The sequence below is a fragment of the Nerophis lumbriciformis genome, linkage group LG23 (assembly GCF_033978685.3).
Source record: "Nerophis lumbriciformis linkage group LG23, RoL_Nlum_v2.1, whole genome shotgun sequence".
In the NCBI taxonomy this organism is placed as follows: Eukaryota; Metazoa; Chordata; class Actinopteri; order Syngnathiformes; family Syngnathidae; genus Nerophis; species Nerophis lumbriciformis.
Genome location: NC_084570.2, coordinates 35,901,190 through 35,919,594, shown reverse-complemented (window position 1 = coordinate 35,919,594; position 18,405 = coordinate 35,901,190). Strand labels below are relative to the sequence as shown.

At 37.7% G+C, this 18,405-nt stretch overlaps 1 protein-coding gene across 1 annotated transcript; it reads right to left on the bottom strand.

Annotated features, from left to right (window-relative positions):
- Nucleotides 1-297: 297 nt before the first annotated feature.
- tmem167b (transmembrane protein 167B) lies at nt 298-13,049 on the bottom strand. The gene is made up of 3 exons (XM_061985652.2): nt 12,902-13,049; nt 4,360-4,491; nt 298-971 (listed from the first exon to the last, which is right to left on the bottom strand). Exons 1-3 carry the CDS (start codon nt 12,909-12,911, stop codon nt 889-891), a joined length of 225 nt encoding a protein of 74 aa, XP_061841636.1. The 5' UTR covers nt 12,912-13,049; the 3' UTR covers nt 298-888.
- Between the last annotated feature and the right edge of the window lie 5,356 nt (nt 13,050-18,405).

Genomic DNA, 18,405 nt, shown 5'->3' with positions numbered 1-18,405 from the left:
CAGGACCAAAAATAAATACGTAATAAAAAATGTGTGACCATGGTTGTTGACATTTTGTGCTTGTTGATTTTTTTTTCTTCGCCATGACTCGGGAAGGTTGTTTGGATTGGTTCATATTAGTAAATGCTGTGCAAACTTCAAACTTACTCATGTTGTCCCCAGGACAAATGGACACGTATCAGACCACCAGATATCAGACACCTTTACCTTATACGGTCAATGTCTCCATTATCAGCGCCAATGAGTTGAGAAAAACATCACACTTGTTATGGGACAGTGATAATCCTTTGCAAATAATTGTGTTTAAATCGTGTTTTTTTATTGGCCCGTTGCAAACATTTCTGATTGTTGGGAAATAATGCTACTGATGTGTGTAAGTGTCAAATACATGATCTAGGCACTTTGAAAATGACTTGAAATAAAACATGTCTTGCTAGCATTTTACTTGAAATTGCATCGCACCCATCCTACGTCTTGAATGGGCCGTAATGTGCTCCACACTTGCACTCTGTAATCCCAGTGTCACTTTACCCACTTACTTCCACAAGTCCTGTGCAAGCTACTTCCAATGCAACATCATATATTAGGACTTTTAGAAGAAATAAACAGTACTGATTATTCTTCTTTTGAGGAAAAAAGAATGTGCCATCTAAATGACAACATTTTAGTGCCATATAAATAGGTATGTGAATGAAGATGAAACAGAATGACATCACCTCTTTCCTGGGTCATAAAACTGGGGGCAGGATTCAAGATGACATCATTAGTGCAGAGTGTCACCAGGAGGGGGCAGAAGTGGCTCGTCTTTAAGCGAGTCCATGAGACAAAGAGTCCTCATGACCCCTCCCCCACTGAGTCCAATCAATGGCATAGATCTGATGTGATGGATCATTTGAGGAAGATCAAGTAGAAGGCCATGAGCAGACAGGAAAGTGCTACAGCAATATGGAGCCGTGTCCCGATGACTGCCGCTACAAAGAAGAAGAGAAACATGATGTACCATAAAACTGATATGGATATACTACTCATATCTCATTTCATGCTTTTAATCTCTTTTTTTGGCAAAATTCCTACATACAACTTTACTTCTAAACAAAAATACTATTTATCTTTTTTTAAAAATATTCACTCTTTTGAAGGCTTTTTGATCAGATAATGTTACATGTTTAAACTAGTAAAATAACTACAAAAAAAGATGTATTATATTCAAATTTAATTATTGGTAGTATGGGTTTTATGGACACAACCGACTCCAATTTAGGGATGATGTTTGATAAGAAATGATCGAGTTCGAGCCTATTATCGAATCCTCTTATCGAACCGATTCCTTATCAATTCTCTTATCGAGTCCAGATAGGTTGTTGTATATGGAAAAAAACACACAATATTTGGTTTAACAAAAGCTCACTTTTATTAAATAAGAAAAAAATTTAATCTAATAAATAAATACATATTGACTGTTCCCCCCTAAAAAAATAAAATAAAATAAATAAATATTGACTGTTGTTACCCAAAGTATATTAAGTGGGATTTTTCAGAAAAACTAATATATACAGTAACAACTACACTACCCAGCATGCAACGGGAGTGACGAGCATGCGCGGTAGCCCCGAAAAGTGTTGTTGCATGTGCCACCCGGCAGCTAAGAATGAGGTTATGAGCATGCTGTGAAAGTAAACGTCAAGAACTCAGCCAACACACCTCGTCTGCATTATTTATAATTAGACAGACAACACATATACAGTGTGATTTTGTTTTGTTTACAAGGAAAGCAAAACAAAAGTTAAAAAAGGGAGATCATGTCATATATGTTGTATGTATATGTATGTGCTGCGGTTGCTTTAAGAACGTTGCGACAGCTGCCGTAAAGGAGGTGCGTTGCTAGCCTGGTTGCTATGTTTCCGGTTGGTCGTAAAAGTGTTCGTCATGTGTTTGTACCCTGCTCAATTCTCTCAGTAAAGTTATTCATTGGATTATACCTTTTGTTTTGAACTTTATTACACCTTGGAGCGCTTTTTCCAGTCCATTTTTTCCTGCTTTCGCTATCTGCGCCTAATGACTGAGCTACGTGACGTCATTTTGTGATGTCACACGGAGCATTTCTGGTCGGGACGGGATTTGTTCTCAGAGATTCGAATAAAGAACCAACTCTTTTTCTTTACTATAGTGGTCTCGATAACGGGTACCGGTTCTCAAAAAGGGATTAGAGTCCGAGGACTCGGTTCTTTTCTTATCGAACAACCGGGAAAATCGGTTTCAAGTATCATCCCTACTCCAATTACATTAAAACTTCATAATATCAATGATCTTAAATCCAAACAGGACAGACAACAACTCTTAAGTTTTTAATGAGCATAAAAATTTAGGATTTTTTTTTTACTTTTTTCTTTCTGAGTTTACCCTTTTGATCGCTTTTTGATCAGACAATGTTAGTGAATTAACTACAAATAAAATATATAACATTCGATTTTCCAAACAGGACATAAAAGTCCTTTACATTTTTGATGGGCATCAAAATATTTTTATATAAAAATAGCATGTGCATTTTTTTCTTAATTTACCCTTTTAAATGCCTTTTGATCGGACATTAGACTTAGACTTCCTTTTTATTGTCATTCAAATTTGAACTTTACAGTACAGATAATAATAAGGTATTGTTACATGTTTAAATTAGTGAAATAACTAGAAATATAATTGTTTTACATAATATATTTGATTTTAATTATATTTGTATAAATATACATTTTCACAAATTTCTCAATAAACTTAAATCCTTAAACAAAAATATCATATATCTTTTTTTATATTTACCCTTTTATAGGCCTTTTGATCAGATATTGTTACATGTTTAGTAAAATAAATCCAAATAAAACATCAGATAATCTGTAATAAAATACCGTATTTTTTGGACCATGGGGCGCACCGGATTATAAAGCACACTGCTGATGAGCGGGTCTATTCAGGTCTTTATTCATACAAAAGGCACACCGGATTATAAAGCGCACTGCTGATGAGCGGGTCTATTCAGGTCTTTATTCATACAAAAGGCGCACTGGATTATGAGGCGTATTAAAGGGCTCATAATATGATTTTTTTTCTAAATGGAAAAGACTTCCTTGTGGTCTACATAACATGTAATGGTGGTTATTTGCTCAAAATGTTACATAGATGATGTTTTCAATACTGAAATAAACTGCAACAAAAAAACTGTGCAATTATTTTTCGTAACATGGTCACTACTGCCTATTTTCTCTTGTTATATTCTTATTTTTACTGTTATATTTATATTCTTATTGTTGCTTTTTATTTTTATTCTTATTGTAATATCAATTTTATTTCCATTTATACCCCCATTATTTATTTTTTACTTTTTAAATTCGATCTCAATTCTGTACACTGCTGCCGGAATTTAAATTTTCCTGAGGGAACACTCCTGAAGGAATCAATAAAGTACTTACTATCTATCTATCTAACTATCTATCACAGACCATCTTCAAACCGCTTTCTGACAGTCGCTTCAGGATGCACCGTTTTGTGGTCGGTCTTATTTACATGCCTCACCTATGGCCCCTACCTGCGGAACTGCAGAGACCCTTGATATTTAAAAAAAAAAGGCTAAATACACACTTTTTAATTAGGCTTTTTACTGAATATATTAATATCTTACAGTCATGGCCAAAAATATACAGTATGCACCCCTGCAGTGGCGGGCCGTGCGTTTCCCACCTAGGCCTTCAGTAATGTCCTGTGTTCAATGATGACCTCTCAAAATACCATCATTTATGTCACCACATGACAGTTGCTGGAGAAATACTACACAGGACCACATTTACACACTACTGAGCATTGAATCACCACCAACAGAGTACATAACGTTTTTTTCTGGCGCATATAAAAATCAATAAACCCGCATCAGCAATTAAAACATATCGTATGTGGTACTGTCAAAATAAAATGTGCAAAAAACATTTTAAACGTGAAAAAAAAATTAAGAAATAAAATATCTGAACTCACATTTCATCGCCAGGACAGCTGAGCTAGCTTCCGGGGTTGGCCAAGATGTAGTCTTGTCTAATCATAAAATATGCAGACCAGGCGTGTTGGCTTACTTCTTCAAGTTTACTCCACACCGGCATGTCTACATTCAACAACCTAAACGGGGCTACTGCGCATTCTCTACACTACTGTGGCATGCTGGGTAATGGTGTGTGTGTGTGTGTGTGTGTGTGTGTGTGTGTGTGTGTGTGTGTGAGTGTGTGTGATTGAGTTGCAGAATATAACCTTACAATATATGAATACGATGATCTGTGCTATATATATTTAGTGAACATTTTACATGTGAGATGGAGGCAGGCTTACCTTTGTAGAAAACTCCCCAGATTCCTTTCTTCTCCGACAGCAGCCAGCCGTTGAGGCGAGGAACCTTTTTAAAGTATGCACATGTGCAGACCAAGAGCAGCCCAAACACCAGGACGCCATCAAAGGAGTAGACTAGGGACAAGAAGCAGAAGACTTTCTTAACATATCCTCAAGTTTGTTAGATCCTGGTGTAATATTGTCGCCAACACCAGGAAAGTTACAATGAACATCAGAGTAGTCGTGTCCATGTTAGATCCTGGTGTAATATTGTCACCAACACCAGGAAAGTTACAATGAACAGAGTAGTCGTGTCCATGTTAGATCCTGGTGTAATATTGTCACCAACACCAGGAAAGTTACAATTAATCAATGAACATCAGAGTAGTCGTGTCCATGTTAGATCCTGGTGTAATATTGTCACCTACACCAGGAAAGTTGCAATTAATCAATGAACATCAGAGCAGTCGTGTCCATGTTAGATCCTGGTGTAATATTGTCACCTACACAAGGAAAGTTCCAATTAATCAATGAACATCAGAGCAGTCGTGTCCATGTTAGATCCTGGTGTAATATTGTCATAAACACCAGGAAAGTTACAATGAACAGAGTAGTCGTGTCCATGTTAGATGCTGGTATAATATTGTCACCAACACCAGGAAAGTTACAATTAACCAATGAACATCAGAGTAGACGTGTCCATGTTAGATCCTGGTGTAATATTGTCACCAACACCAGGAAAGTTACAATTAATCAATGAACATCAGAGCAGTCGTGTCCATGTTAGATCCTGGTGTAATATTGTCACCAACGCCAGGAAAGTTGCAATTAATCAATGAACATCAGAGCAGTCGTGTCCATGATAGATCCTGGTGTAATATTGTCACCAACACCAGGAAAGTTACAATTAATCAATGAACATCAGAGCAGTCGTGTCCATGTTAGATCCTGGTGTAATATTGTCACCAACACCGGGAAAGTTACAATTAATCAATGAACACCAGAGCAGTCGTGTCCATGTTAGATCCTGGTGTAATATTGTCACCAACGCCAGGAAAGTTGCAATTAATCAATGAACATCAGAGCAGTCGTGTCCATGTTAGATCCTGGTGTAATATTGTCACCAACACCAGGAAAGTTGCAATTAATCAATGAACATCAGAGCAGTCGTGTCCATGGACGACACTAGCAAATAACCACCAAGGTCTGATTAGTGCTGGCTCAACAAAACATTGACATTAACAGTTGTGGCTGTAGACAACCTTCAGATGTAGTTATTGCTAAGCCCATAGTTGAACTTCTTTTTGTAATCAGCGACGATCGTGCTGGTTTGTTGTTTACCAGCATCACATCTCTTGCTCCTTTGTTGTGCAATCTGCTTCTTCATAAACCACCATGATATGTATGCTCCAATATCAATTCTTCAATCAACATCAGAGCATCAGAGCAGTCGTGTCCATGTTAGATCCTGGTGTAATATTGTCACCTACACAAGGAAAGTTCCAATTAATCAATGAACATCAGAGCAGTCGTGTCCATGTTAGATCCTGGTGTAATATTGTCATAAACACCAGGAAAGTTACAATGAACAGAGTAGTCGTGTCCATGTTAGATCCTGGTGTAATATTGTCACCAACACCAGGAAAGTTACAATTAATCAATGAACATCAGAGCAGTCGTGTCCATGTTAGATCCTGGTGTAATATTGTCACCAACGCCAGGAAAGTTGCAATTAATCAATGAACATCAGAGCAGTCGTGTCCATGATAGATCCTGGTGTAATATTGTCACCAACGCCAGGAAAGTTGCAATTAATCAATGAACATCAGAGCAGTCGTGTCCATGATAGATCCTGGTGTAATATTGTCACCAACACCAGGAAAGTTACAATTAATCAATGAACATCAGAGCAGTCGTGTCCATGTTAGATCCTGGTGTAATATTGTCACCAACACCGGGAAAGTTACAATTAATCAATGAACACCAGAGCAGTCGTGTCCATGTTAGATCCTGGTGTAATATTGTCACCAACGCCAGGAAAGTTGCAATTAATCAATGAACATCAGAGCAGTCGTGTCCATGTTAGATCCTGGTGTAATATTGTCACCAACACCAGGAAAGTTACAATTAATCAATGAACATCAGAGCAGTCGTGTCCATGTTAGATCCTGGTGTAATATTGTCACCAACACCGGGAAAGTTACAATTAATCAATGAACACCAGAGCAGTCGTGTCCATGTTAGATCCTGGTGTAATATTGTCACCAACACCAGGAAAGTTACAATTAATCAATGAACATCAGAGCAGTCGTGTCCATGTTAGATCCTGGTGTAATATTGTCACCAACACCAGGAAAGTTGCAATTAATCAATGAACACCAGAGCAGTCGTGTCCATGTTAGATCCTGGTGTAATATTGTCACCAACACCAGGAAAGTTAAAATTAATCAATGAACATCAGAGCAGTCGTGTCCATGTTAGATCCTGGTGTAATATTGTCACCAACACCAGGAAAGTTGCAATTAATCAATGAATATCAGAGCAGTCGTGTCCATGGACGACACTAGCAAATAACCACCAAGGTCTGATTAGTGCTGGCTCAACAAAACATTGACATTAACAGTTGTGGCTGTAGACAACCTTCAGATGTAGTTATTGCTAAGCCCATAGTTGAACTTCTTTTTGTAATCAGCGACGATCGTGCTGGTTTGTTGTTTACCAGCATCACATCTCTTGCTCCTTTGTTGTGCAATCTGCTTCTTCATAAACCACCATGATATGTATGCTCCAATATCAATTCTTCAATCAAGATATTGATACTTTTGATACTTTAGTTCAGGGGTGTCCAAACTAAAAAGTCAAAGTATGCCAGAGCCATATTGATATTGTTTTATTTATACAAATCCTAAAAACAAATATGTATGTATGACCCAGGAGATGTGCTCACATTTTCATTAGACCCATAATAAATTCATAAAACAAGCAAACTTCATGAATGTTTTTTGTGACCAACAAGTATGTGTTCCAATCACTCTATCACAAAAAAATAAGAGTTGTAGAAAATATTGGAAACTCAAGACAGCCATGACATTATGTTCTTTACAAGTGTATGTAAACTTTTGATCATGACTGTATATTTAAAAACTGAACGTTGTATTATAGGTGGCTAAGCATATTGTTATTAATTATTAGTTAGAACTAGGGCTGCAACAACTAATCGATTAAATCAATTAAAATCGATTATAAAAATAGTTGGCGATTAATTTAGTCATCGATTCGTTGGATGTATGCTATGCGCAGAGGCTACGTTTAGTTTTTTTTTACTTTTATTTATAAACTGCAACATTTACAAACAGCTGAGAAACAATAATCAAAATATTAGGGGTGTAACGGTACGTGTATTTGTATCGAACCGTTTCGGTACGGGGGTTTCGTTTCGGTGCGGAAGTGTACCGAACGAGTTTCCACACGGACATATTAAGGAGCGTACTGCACGTTGCGTAAACAATACTCAAAATGCCGGACTTTTGAGGCATTTATGAAACTCCGCCCTGACAGCCCCGCAAAAGATGACATGTCCGGTGAAAGAGGACGTATGGTCAGTCTATCCTAGCCCGTTAGCTGCTAGCATGTTAGCAAAAGAGGACTAGCAGCGATCGGTTTCACCGGACGTGAAACCCATGCTAGCAGCGACCGGGCTAGGTCCTGACCATACAACCTCTTTTCACCGGACATGTCATCTTTTGCGGAGCTGTCGGGCGGTGTTTCTTAAATGCCTCAAATGTCCGGCATTTTGAGTTAGGGTTGCGTGTATTTTCAATATACGTTCAGGGTTAAGAAGGCTAAAAACACAACAAATTGTGCGTGCAGCAGCATTCGTGAGGGAGGGGGAGAGACGAGAGAGTTGTGATAAATGCGCATGCGTCGTCAGGCTCTGCTTTCTATCGATACATTTATCATATTTAATTTTTTAATATCTATAGCAGGGGTGTCAAAAGTGTGCATTTTTGTAACATTTTCCTTGTTTTATTTGGATAGTTGAAAGAGCATGGCGCCAGTATGCTGTTTTTTTCCCCCCAATAAAATACTGAAAAGGATAGAAATGTAGTTTGTCTCTTTTATCCGATTATTAATCGATTAATCGAAGTAATAATCGACAGATTAATCGATTATCAAATTAATCGTTAGTTGGAGCCTTGGTTAGGACACCTGATCATTTCTTTTTTACTGTTCTTTGTTGTGGCAACCTTGTCCACCATTGCACTTGGTATGCAACAGCAAACTGTCCATAGATTTTCTCGATGGATGGTTTATCTACATGAATCACTTGTTGGTCTGGTTCCCTCCTATTTATCTTCTTTTATGTGTACTTTTATATGACTCCAGTCGCTATAGTTTGCATCCTTGGCGTGTTTGTTCCTAGAGGCAACAAGTCTGGATAAAAAAGCCTTCAGATCTGCTGCTCCATGGTCATGGAAAGAATGACAAAAGGATCTGAGGTTACCTGAACTCATCACTTTGGGGGAATTTCAGGCCATTTTAGAGGATCAAGAAGCTGTTTCTATTGGGCACTGTACTTGTTTTTAAAATTGTTTTTATTTAAACTTTTTTTACCTGTTGCGTGTTTTTTTGTTAATATTTTTAAGTAATTTGTACTTTTAACAATAGTGTGTGACTGCTCCTATTTTTGTTGTTCTATTTATTAATAAATCCTGTTTTTGCTGCCCACTTGCAAAGGAGATTTTAATCACAAAGAGTTGTTACCAGGTTAAATGAAGGAAAATTAAAAAATTACTCCCAGGAAGAACAAGAGTCAAAAATTATTTCTGTATATAAAAATTATGTTCAGTTACACATTTAAGTGTTTACTATGGTTGTTGTAATTCTTCAAATGTATTCATTCATAAGTTAGTATTATTTTATGTTTTAATTAACTAACTACTTGTTTATATTTTAAGTATATTTTACTTTTATGTTGAAAGTGTCAAAAATTTTAAATCAGGGGTGTCTAAACTTTTTCTACCAAGGGACGTATACTGAAAAGTCAAGAATGGGGGACCATTTTGGTATATATTTATATTCTTACATGCAATAAATAAGATATTATATATATTTAAAAACAAAATGTTGTGTTATACAGTGAATACAGAAGGTATTCAATATATTTGCTTAAGTCAAAAAAGTGTTGTTTTTTTTCTCATTAAAGCCCACTAAGCACCCCATCTTGACAGAAACAATGAGAAATATAGAATTTTTTGTAAATTTATTAAAAATTAAAAACTCCAAAATCACATAAGTATTCAGACCGTTTGCTCAATACTTAGTTGATGCACCTTTGGCAGCAAGTACATCCTCAAACAAGTATTTTTAAACACAATGCCACCAGCTTGGCAGACCTATCTTTGGACAGTTTTAACCATTCCTCTTTGCAGCACCTCTCAAGCTCCATCAGGTTGGATGAGAAGTGTTGGTTTTCGTCCAGGATGTCTCTGTACATTGCTGCATTCATCTTTCCCTCTATCCTGACTAGTCTCCCAGATCCTGCTGCTGAAAAGCATCCCCACACTATGATGCTGCCACCACCATGCTTCACTGTAGGGATGGTATTGGTGGTGATGAGCGGTGTCTGGTTTCCTCCAAACATTCACGCCAAAGACTTCAATCTGTCTCATCAGACCAGAGAATTTACTTTCTCATGGTCTGAAAGTCTTTCAGGTGCATTTTGGCAAACTTTTACTAAGAAATGGCTTCCGTCTGACCACTATACCATACAGGCCTGATTGGTGGATTCTCCTTCCCATCCAACTTGATGGAGCTTGAGAGGTGCTGCAAAAAGGAATGGTCCAAATTGTCCAAAGATAGGTGTGCCAATCTGGTGGCATTGTGTTCAAAAAGACTTGAGGATGTAATTGCTGCCAAAGGTGCATCAACTAAGTATTGATCATAGGCTGTCAATACGTATGACCTTGTGATAGTGCGGTTTTTCTTTTTTAATGTGTACATTTCAGTTTTTTCTGTCTCGATGGGGTAGTGTAGTGCTGAGTGCACATTAATGAGAAATATATATATTTTTTTTTAGCAAATGGCTGCAGCAAAGCAAAGAGTGAAAACTGTAAAGGGGCCTGAATACTTTCCATACACACTGTAGGTGACTAAGTGTATTATTTTTAATTAGTTTGAAAATTTCAGCCTTTTCTCATTACAATTACATTTTTTTCTTTTTTTCTTACATGTTTACTGTCCCCCCCACCCCCCTTTTATTCTAATAGTAGTTCTTATTACATGTTTTAATTGTTTTATTAATTTTGTTATTTCTTTTTTTATGGTTTGAAACACCATTTTCGTGACCTGTATAATTTTGTCTTCTGTTTTTTTTCTGTTGTATTAGCTTGACTATGTTGTTATTCACGCCACTACCTCAATATACTTCAAAGTTTAAAATGAATAAATAATTATATTGTACTTTATACACTACTTTTCAAATTTTAGAAGACATATTCGGTATAATTTGCTCAAAGTACCAGCCTGAATTCTACTCTGAATGAGATGGGAAAGAAAATGAGTGGCATGGCAACACATTTCAAACAGTTTGATCAAAGCAGCGACCAGGTAAAAAGTAGTAGTGTTAGCTAGTTGTGACTGCAGAACCAATCAAGTCTACGTGAAAGACGTTGGTGGTCTTAATGTCAATTTGATTACAACAAAACCCTGACGGACTTAAAGCGCACTCTGCAGGAATTTTTCTTTTCACCGAAGCGCTTCCATCCTAAAATTGCACATCAGTAACACAAAAGGAGTAACACTGCATGAATGTTTGTTTAGAGAAACAACATGAACATGATGTTCAAAAAGTAAGGCTGCAGCTATCCATTATTTCAGTCATCGAGTAATTGATCAATTAGCTTGTTTGATTAATCGGATAAAACTTACTTTAGAGCCTAAAAGTTTTTTCCATTTGCTATAACCTTCATTATTTGTTCCTAAGAAATGGCACGTTTAGGAGGTGTGCATCAATAAAAACGAAATGACATTGAAGAAAAGCAGCACAGATCACAGTTCCTACACCGTCATGTGCCACCTTTTGCAGCGGCCGTGTGGAAACTGTGTGCGCCTGTTTTAAGTTCCTGCCACTCCAATTTTTATGAGTTACCCTCTTCAAACAATTCATTCTTAGCAACAAAACATAAGTAAAGTTTTCTTTCTAATCGAATAATCTGATTAATTGTTGCAATCTTAGTTAAAGGTGTTTAAAAACACGTTTCATGCATTTATAGTTCCTTCTTTCTTGATTCCATGGATATTTAATCATTAATAATCTAAATGAATCCACAGCAACTCTGTTAACCCTTCCTCACTAATAACAACTTAACAATTGTTTAATGACACAAATGGATACTTTTGTCTCTCACCAGAGTACAGTGATTACTTTTCCAATGTTAGGATTGGGTTATGAAGCTGGCCAGGATCTTCAGCTCTCACTGGATCGGTTTGCAGCAGAGTGTGAAGCGACTGGGATGAGAATCAGCACCTCCAAGTCCGAATCCATGGTTCTCGCCCGGGAAAGGGTGGAGTGCCATCTCCAAGTTGGGGAGGAGATCTTGCCCCATGTGGAAGAGTTCAAGTACCTCGGAGTCTTGTTCATGAGTGAGGGAAGAGTGGATCGTGAGATCGACAGGCGGATCGGTGCGGCGTCTTCAGTAATGCGGACGCTGTATCGATCCGTTGTGGTGAAGAAGGAGCTGAGCCGGAAGGGAAAGCTCTCAATTTACCGGTCGATCTACGTTCCCATCCTCACCTATGGTCATGATCTTTGGGTTATGACTGAAAGGACAAGATCACGGGTACAAGCGGACGAAATTAGTTTCCTCCGCCGGGTGGCGGGGCTCTCCCTTAGAGATAGGGTGAGAAGCTCTGCCATAAAGTAAAGTCGCTGCTCCTCCACATCGAGAGGAGCCAGATGAGGTGGTTCAGGCATCTGGTCAGGATGCCACCCGAACGCCTCCCGAGGGAGGTGTTTAGGGCACGTCCGAAGAGGCCGCGGGGAAGACCCAGGACACGTTGGGAAGACTATGTCTCCCGGCTAGCCTGGGAACGCCTCGGGGTCCCACAGGAAGAGCTGGACGAAGTGGCTGGGGAGAGGGAAGTCTGGGCTTCCCTGCTTAGGCTGCTGCCCCCGCGGCCCCACCTCGGATAAGCGGAAGATGGATGGATTGGGTTATGAGATGTTCCTCCAATCCAATAAAACATGATATATCTGCATGGGAGTGTTATTGCTATGTTTAGGCCTACACATATGACAACAACAGTGTTGTTTAAAATAAATGTTATTTTGAATAGTCACTGCAATCTAGTCCGCTGCTACGCACTTTAGCCCCAGCAGAAAGTAGTTTGTTCAATCAGTTGCTTTGACGTGTGCTCTTTGATGCTAAATGACTTTAGCAGTTTGCATCTCAGCTTTAAAGCGACACGTCTACAGCTAACTTAGCGTTAGCTTCCATCGACTCACTTCAATTTGTTCGCTCGTGTAACAATGAACAACACTTACCATTTGTCATATTGCCACTTGCTTTTGTTGTCGTCGTTACGTAACTGTCAAGGTGTGTCAATCAGAAAGTCATATGGTGACTTTTAGAAGATAAATAACAGAATCATCACTGGCCTCACACTTCCGCTTGTGAAAGACTACTTCTTCTTCTTCTTCTTCTTTTGTTTTTATGGCGGTTGGCAAGCAACCTTGTGGTGTGCATTACCGCCACCTACTGTAATGGAGTGTGGATCGAGGTGGATCCCTACTCTATATTCTTTTATTTAACCCAGTATTTTTTAAATATGTGCATATTGCTTTATAACCTATGTGTTCTGAGTGCATTCCTAATATATCTTCCACTGCTAACCTAATATTCTCTTTCGCTAACTTACTTTCCAGTATTTCCCTTTCTCTATTATATTTCCTACAATGTATTAAAACATGTCCTACACTTTCTAGCTGTTGGCAAGAATCACACAGTCCTGTAGTATGTTTCCCTATCAATTTTAATGAACTATTTAGATATGTATGTCCTAATCTCATTCTAGTAATAATGTCTTCTTCCTTCCTATTTCTATTGCCTCTTCTCATTACACCTACTCTCCTCTGGACTTTGTAATATTCTCTACCTGTTGTTTCCTTATTCCAATTATCCTGCCACTTTTTATTGTGTTCCATCTTAATTATGTTCTTCACTTCCTCTTTACTGTGCTTAATCTCCATGTTTACTTCTGTTTTAGTAGTTGCTTGTTTTGCGTACTTATCCGCTAATTCGTTCCCCTCAACTCCTACATGAGCAGGAACCCAAAGAAATGTTACCACACCTCCCGCTTTATTTATTCTGTAATTTGCCTGAACTATTTCATAAACTAAATCTTGTCTTGTTTCTGATGCTATGTTTTTTATGCTCATCAATGCACTACTGGAGTCTGAGCACACGACTGCTTTTCTTGCTTTATTTTCTTCTATCCAATGAATTGCCATATAAATTGCTACCAATTCTCCCGTAAAAACCGATAACTTATCACTAATTCTTTTATTTAATACTATGTTTCCTTGTGGGATAACAGCTGCTGCTCCTACCTTATTATTTATAGTTTTTGATGCATCTGTGTACACCATGATGTTGTCTAAAAACGTTTTCTCAATCCATTGTTCTATCTGGTAACTATTTAAATTTCTATTCTTTAGTAATTGCATGTTTACATTTGGGTTTTCATACATCCACGGTGGTATTGCAGGGATTGGTACTGTAGGGCTAACTTTAATATTATCAATTTGAGCTTTATTACATATGTCTCCTATTATCCACCCGAAACTATTCATTTTTTTCTTCTCTTTTTCTTGGCAGTTTAATAACACTTGATGGGTTGGATGTCCTTGCTTGGATCCTTTTAAGTTTGCCCAATAAACTGCTGACAATTGATCTCTCCTCATATCTAAAGGTTTTTCATTCATCTCTACTTGTAATGCTGTAACTGGGGTTGATTTTGTAGCTCCACAACATAACCTTAAAGCCTGTGATTGGATCCTGTCTATTTTCCCAAGTAATGTTTTTGAAGCAGATTGATAAATAATGCATCCATAATCAATAACAGATCGAATTAAAGTCATATATATTGCTTTCAATGTCTGCCTATCAGCCCCCCAATCTTTACCCCTCAAAGCCCTCATTATATTTAACACCTTTTTACTTTTCTCCACTATTTTGCTGATGTGGGTTGACCAGTTAATATTTTTATCAAACCATATACCCAAATATTTAAATACTTGTACCTCTTCTATATTTTCTCCATAGAGTTTAATTTGGAGCTTGTTTTGTACTTTCCTCTTTGTAAAATTTATGACTTTTGTCTTTCCAACAGAGAATCTTAAACCCCAAGCCGTTCCCCATTCTTCAACATTATTTACCGCTTTTTGAATCTTCTTTTCTATATGATTAGTATTTCTACCTCTCTTCCACATCACACCATCATCAGCAAACAGTGCCACATCCACTAACCCTTCTACTTCACTAAAAACTTCATTTATCATTATTGAAAATAATACTGGACTTATTATACTTCCTTGCGGGGTCCCATTTTCCACTTCATATACTCTGCTGTATTCATTCTCTATTTTTACTAATATTTTTCTACTTGTTAAGAAGTCTTTTATCCATCTATACATTTTCCCTCTAATCCCAATTTTATTTAGTTTTATCAGCAACCCCTGTTTCCACAACATATCATAAGCTTTCTCTATATCAAAAAATACTGCAATTATACTTTCTTTATTTATTTGTCCCTTTCTAATTTCCTCTTCCAGCTGCACTGCTGGGTCGTTTGTGTTTCTTGCTTTGCGAAATCCACTTTGGTAGTTTTTTATTATTTCTTTTGACTCTAAATAATATACTAGTCTTTCATTAATCATTTTTTCCATTACTTTGCCCAAATTTGAGGTCAATGCTATCGGCCTATAATTACCTGCCTCTTCTGGATCTTTCCCTGGTTTGCATATTGGAATTATTACAGCTTCTTTCCATTCCGCTGGTAATTTTCCTTCTTCATATATCCTATTATATAATTCCAAGACCACTTCTTTGCCAATACTACTTAAATTCTTGATCATCTGATAACTCACCTGGTCTTTTCCTGGTGTTGTATTTTTAACCTTTTTCAATATTCGAACCATTTCATTCAAAGACAATTTCATATCTATAGTGTTGGTTACCCTATTATCGTTGTCTTCCATCATTTCCCCAATATTAAAACTAATTGTTTCTTCTCTCTTTTGTATTTCTACATTTCTCAAATTATCATTACTGTGCACTTTAACAAATGTTTTTGCTAAAAGTTCTGCTTTTTCTTTATTTTCTACCACACACCGTGTCCCATCTTTCATCACATGATTTTTATGTTCATTTCTGATCCCTGACATTTTCTTGATCATTCCCCACACTTGGCCTAAAGGAGTAGTTCTATTTAATGATTCACAAAACTTTCTCCAGTAGTGTTTTCTTGTCTTTTTAATAACGTACCTTACTTTAGCTTGGTGCCTTTTATATTGGACCATATCTTGGAAATTATGTGTTCTTCTCAATATTCTAAATGCTCTATTCCGTTCTTTTATTGCGTCTGTGCACGCTTGTGTCCACCACGGCACTATCTTCCTTCTTTTCCCTATACTACTCCTTGGTATACTCTTTTTGGCTGCTTCCATTATGCACTTTGTAATATCTGTATTCAGTTGTTCAATATCTTGATTTATATCCACTTCCTTTAATGTCATGTCGGTACTTTCCCTATATTGTCCCCAGTCACCGTGATTATACTTCCATCTTCCTTCTATTTTAGTGCTTTCTGTCCTTTGATTTATGTTTATGTGAATGAATATTGGGTAGTGATCACTTCCTATAGTGCTGTCTTTATTTACTTCCCACTCTACCTTTCCTGCTAACCCTTGTGACACTATTGTTAAATCTATTGCTGTTTCTTTACCCGTAACTACATCTAACCTTGTTCCCGATCCATCATTCACACACACCAGTTCTTTTTCCTCCAAAAATGCTTCCAATGTTTCCCCATTCCAGTCATCCCTTTCACCCCACATTGTGCTATGTGCATTAAAGTCACCACACCAAATGATATTGCCACTCCAGTGCTCGACTATTGTTTCTAGTTGATGATTTTGTAATTTCTTGCACGGATTATAGAAGTTTAGCACTTTGTATCTTTCTTTATTATTCCATACTTCTACCCCTACTATTTCTAGTTCTTGTTTTTCTTTTAATATTGTATATTGCATGTCTTCTTTAATAAATATGGCACATCCTCCTCCTTGCCCATCATTCCTATCTTTACGTATTGTTATGTATCCTTTTATTATAAAGCTCAATTTTGGCTTCAGCCAGGTTTCTTGAATACATAGTATATGTGGTTTATTTTTCATATTATTAATATAACCCTTTAGTTCCTGTCCGTTTGCTATTAAGCTTCTGGCATTCCACTGAACAATTAACATGGCGTTGGATTGTGGTAACATGACTCGGTCTCGTCTACTCTCTGTAGTTCACCTTGTACCTGTTCCCAAGATAGTTCTTTTAAATTTAAGAACTTTGCTGCTGCTTTGACAATTATTTTAATCTTCTCAGTTTTATTTCTTGCCTGTTCTGTGCAGTTTATTACATATGCCAGGAACACAACTAGCTTGTCCATGGAAAGTCCTGTATTTGCTGCCTCTTGTTTTTTATTACTTGTACTATTGTCACATGTGTCTTGTTCTGATCTATTCTCACTTCTATCTTGTTCTGCACTTTCTTTATTTCTTACTTTAACTGCCTCTGCGTATGTAATATTTCTTTCTACTCTGATTTGCTGAACTTCTGTTGCCTGTTTCCTAATGACACATCCTCCATACGCTGCTGTGTGATTCCCGCCACAGTTACAACACTTGACCAGTATATTGTCTCCACATTGTCCGTATTCATGCTCTCCTCCACACCTTCCACATCTCAACTTAGCATGGCACACACTGGCTATGTGCCCATAGCGTTGGCACTTGAAACAGCGTACTGGGGGTGGGACGTAAGCTCTAACGTAAAAGCTTAAAAACCCAATCATAATTCTTTGCGGTAGAACTTCCTCGACAAACTGTACTAATACAGATTCGCTCTCCGTCTTTTCTCCATTTCTAAATGCCATCATTCTTGTCATCATCTTGACAGTACCCCCTTTTATTTGTCTTTTCAATTCTTCTAAATTTTCACCCCTTGGGATTCCTGTCACTACTCCTCTTGCCCCCTTTCGTTCCCCCACTTCCATTTTTTCCTTTATTATCTTATTGCACAGTTTTTGCAACCGCATTGCTTTGTTCTTTTGCTCTCCATTTTTGCATTTGATCAAAAGTCGTCCGTCCCTGAGCACCTTCGCTATCTCCACCTCTCCAATGTCCTTCTTTAACCCCTTAACCAGTGTCATCAAACTTATATCATTCATGTCTTGACCTGATTTAAATGTATATATGATCCTGTAATTATCTTCCATGGTCTTTTTCCTCTTTTCTACTTCTTCATCTTCTTCGTGTACTCTTTTAGCACTCGATTTTCCTTCATGCCCTCCACTCCCCTTCTTTCCTCTCTCCCCTCTAGTCCTATCCACGTCCATACTTTCCTCATAAATCCCGTCACTATCCCCTTCCATCTCGATCCAGTCACAATACAGCTTATGCACAACCGCCAAGGAGATTTAGATACGCTCACTCGTTAGCCACCACTCCTTGTTTTACTTCCGCCTTCGTTAACACGTCACCCGTCGTCCTTCCTTCTCCGTCAAAGACTACTTCTTCTACGGCTTGCGTTTAGTTGTAAAGGACTTCTTCTTCTACGGCTTGCGTTTAGTTCGCGTTCACCGCGCTCGGCTGCCACTTGCTGGAATAATCAAGCAACAGCACCCCGTGTTGCTCAGTTCCCAGTTCATGGTTCGTTATGATCATCCAGAAAAGCTTAGAAAAGTTTATTATTGCATTCTAATGACTTAATACAA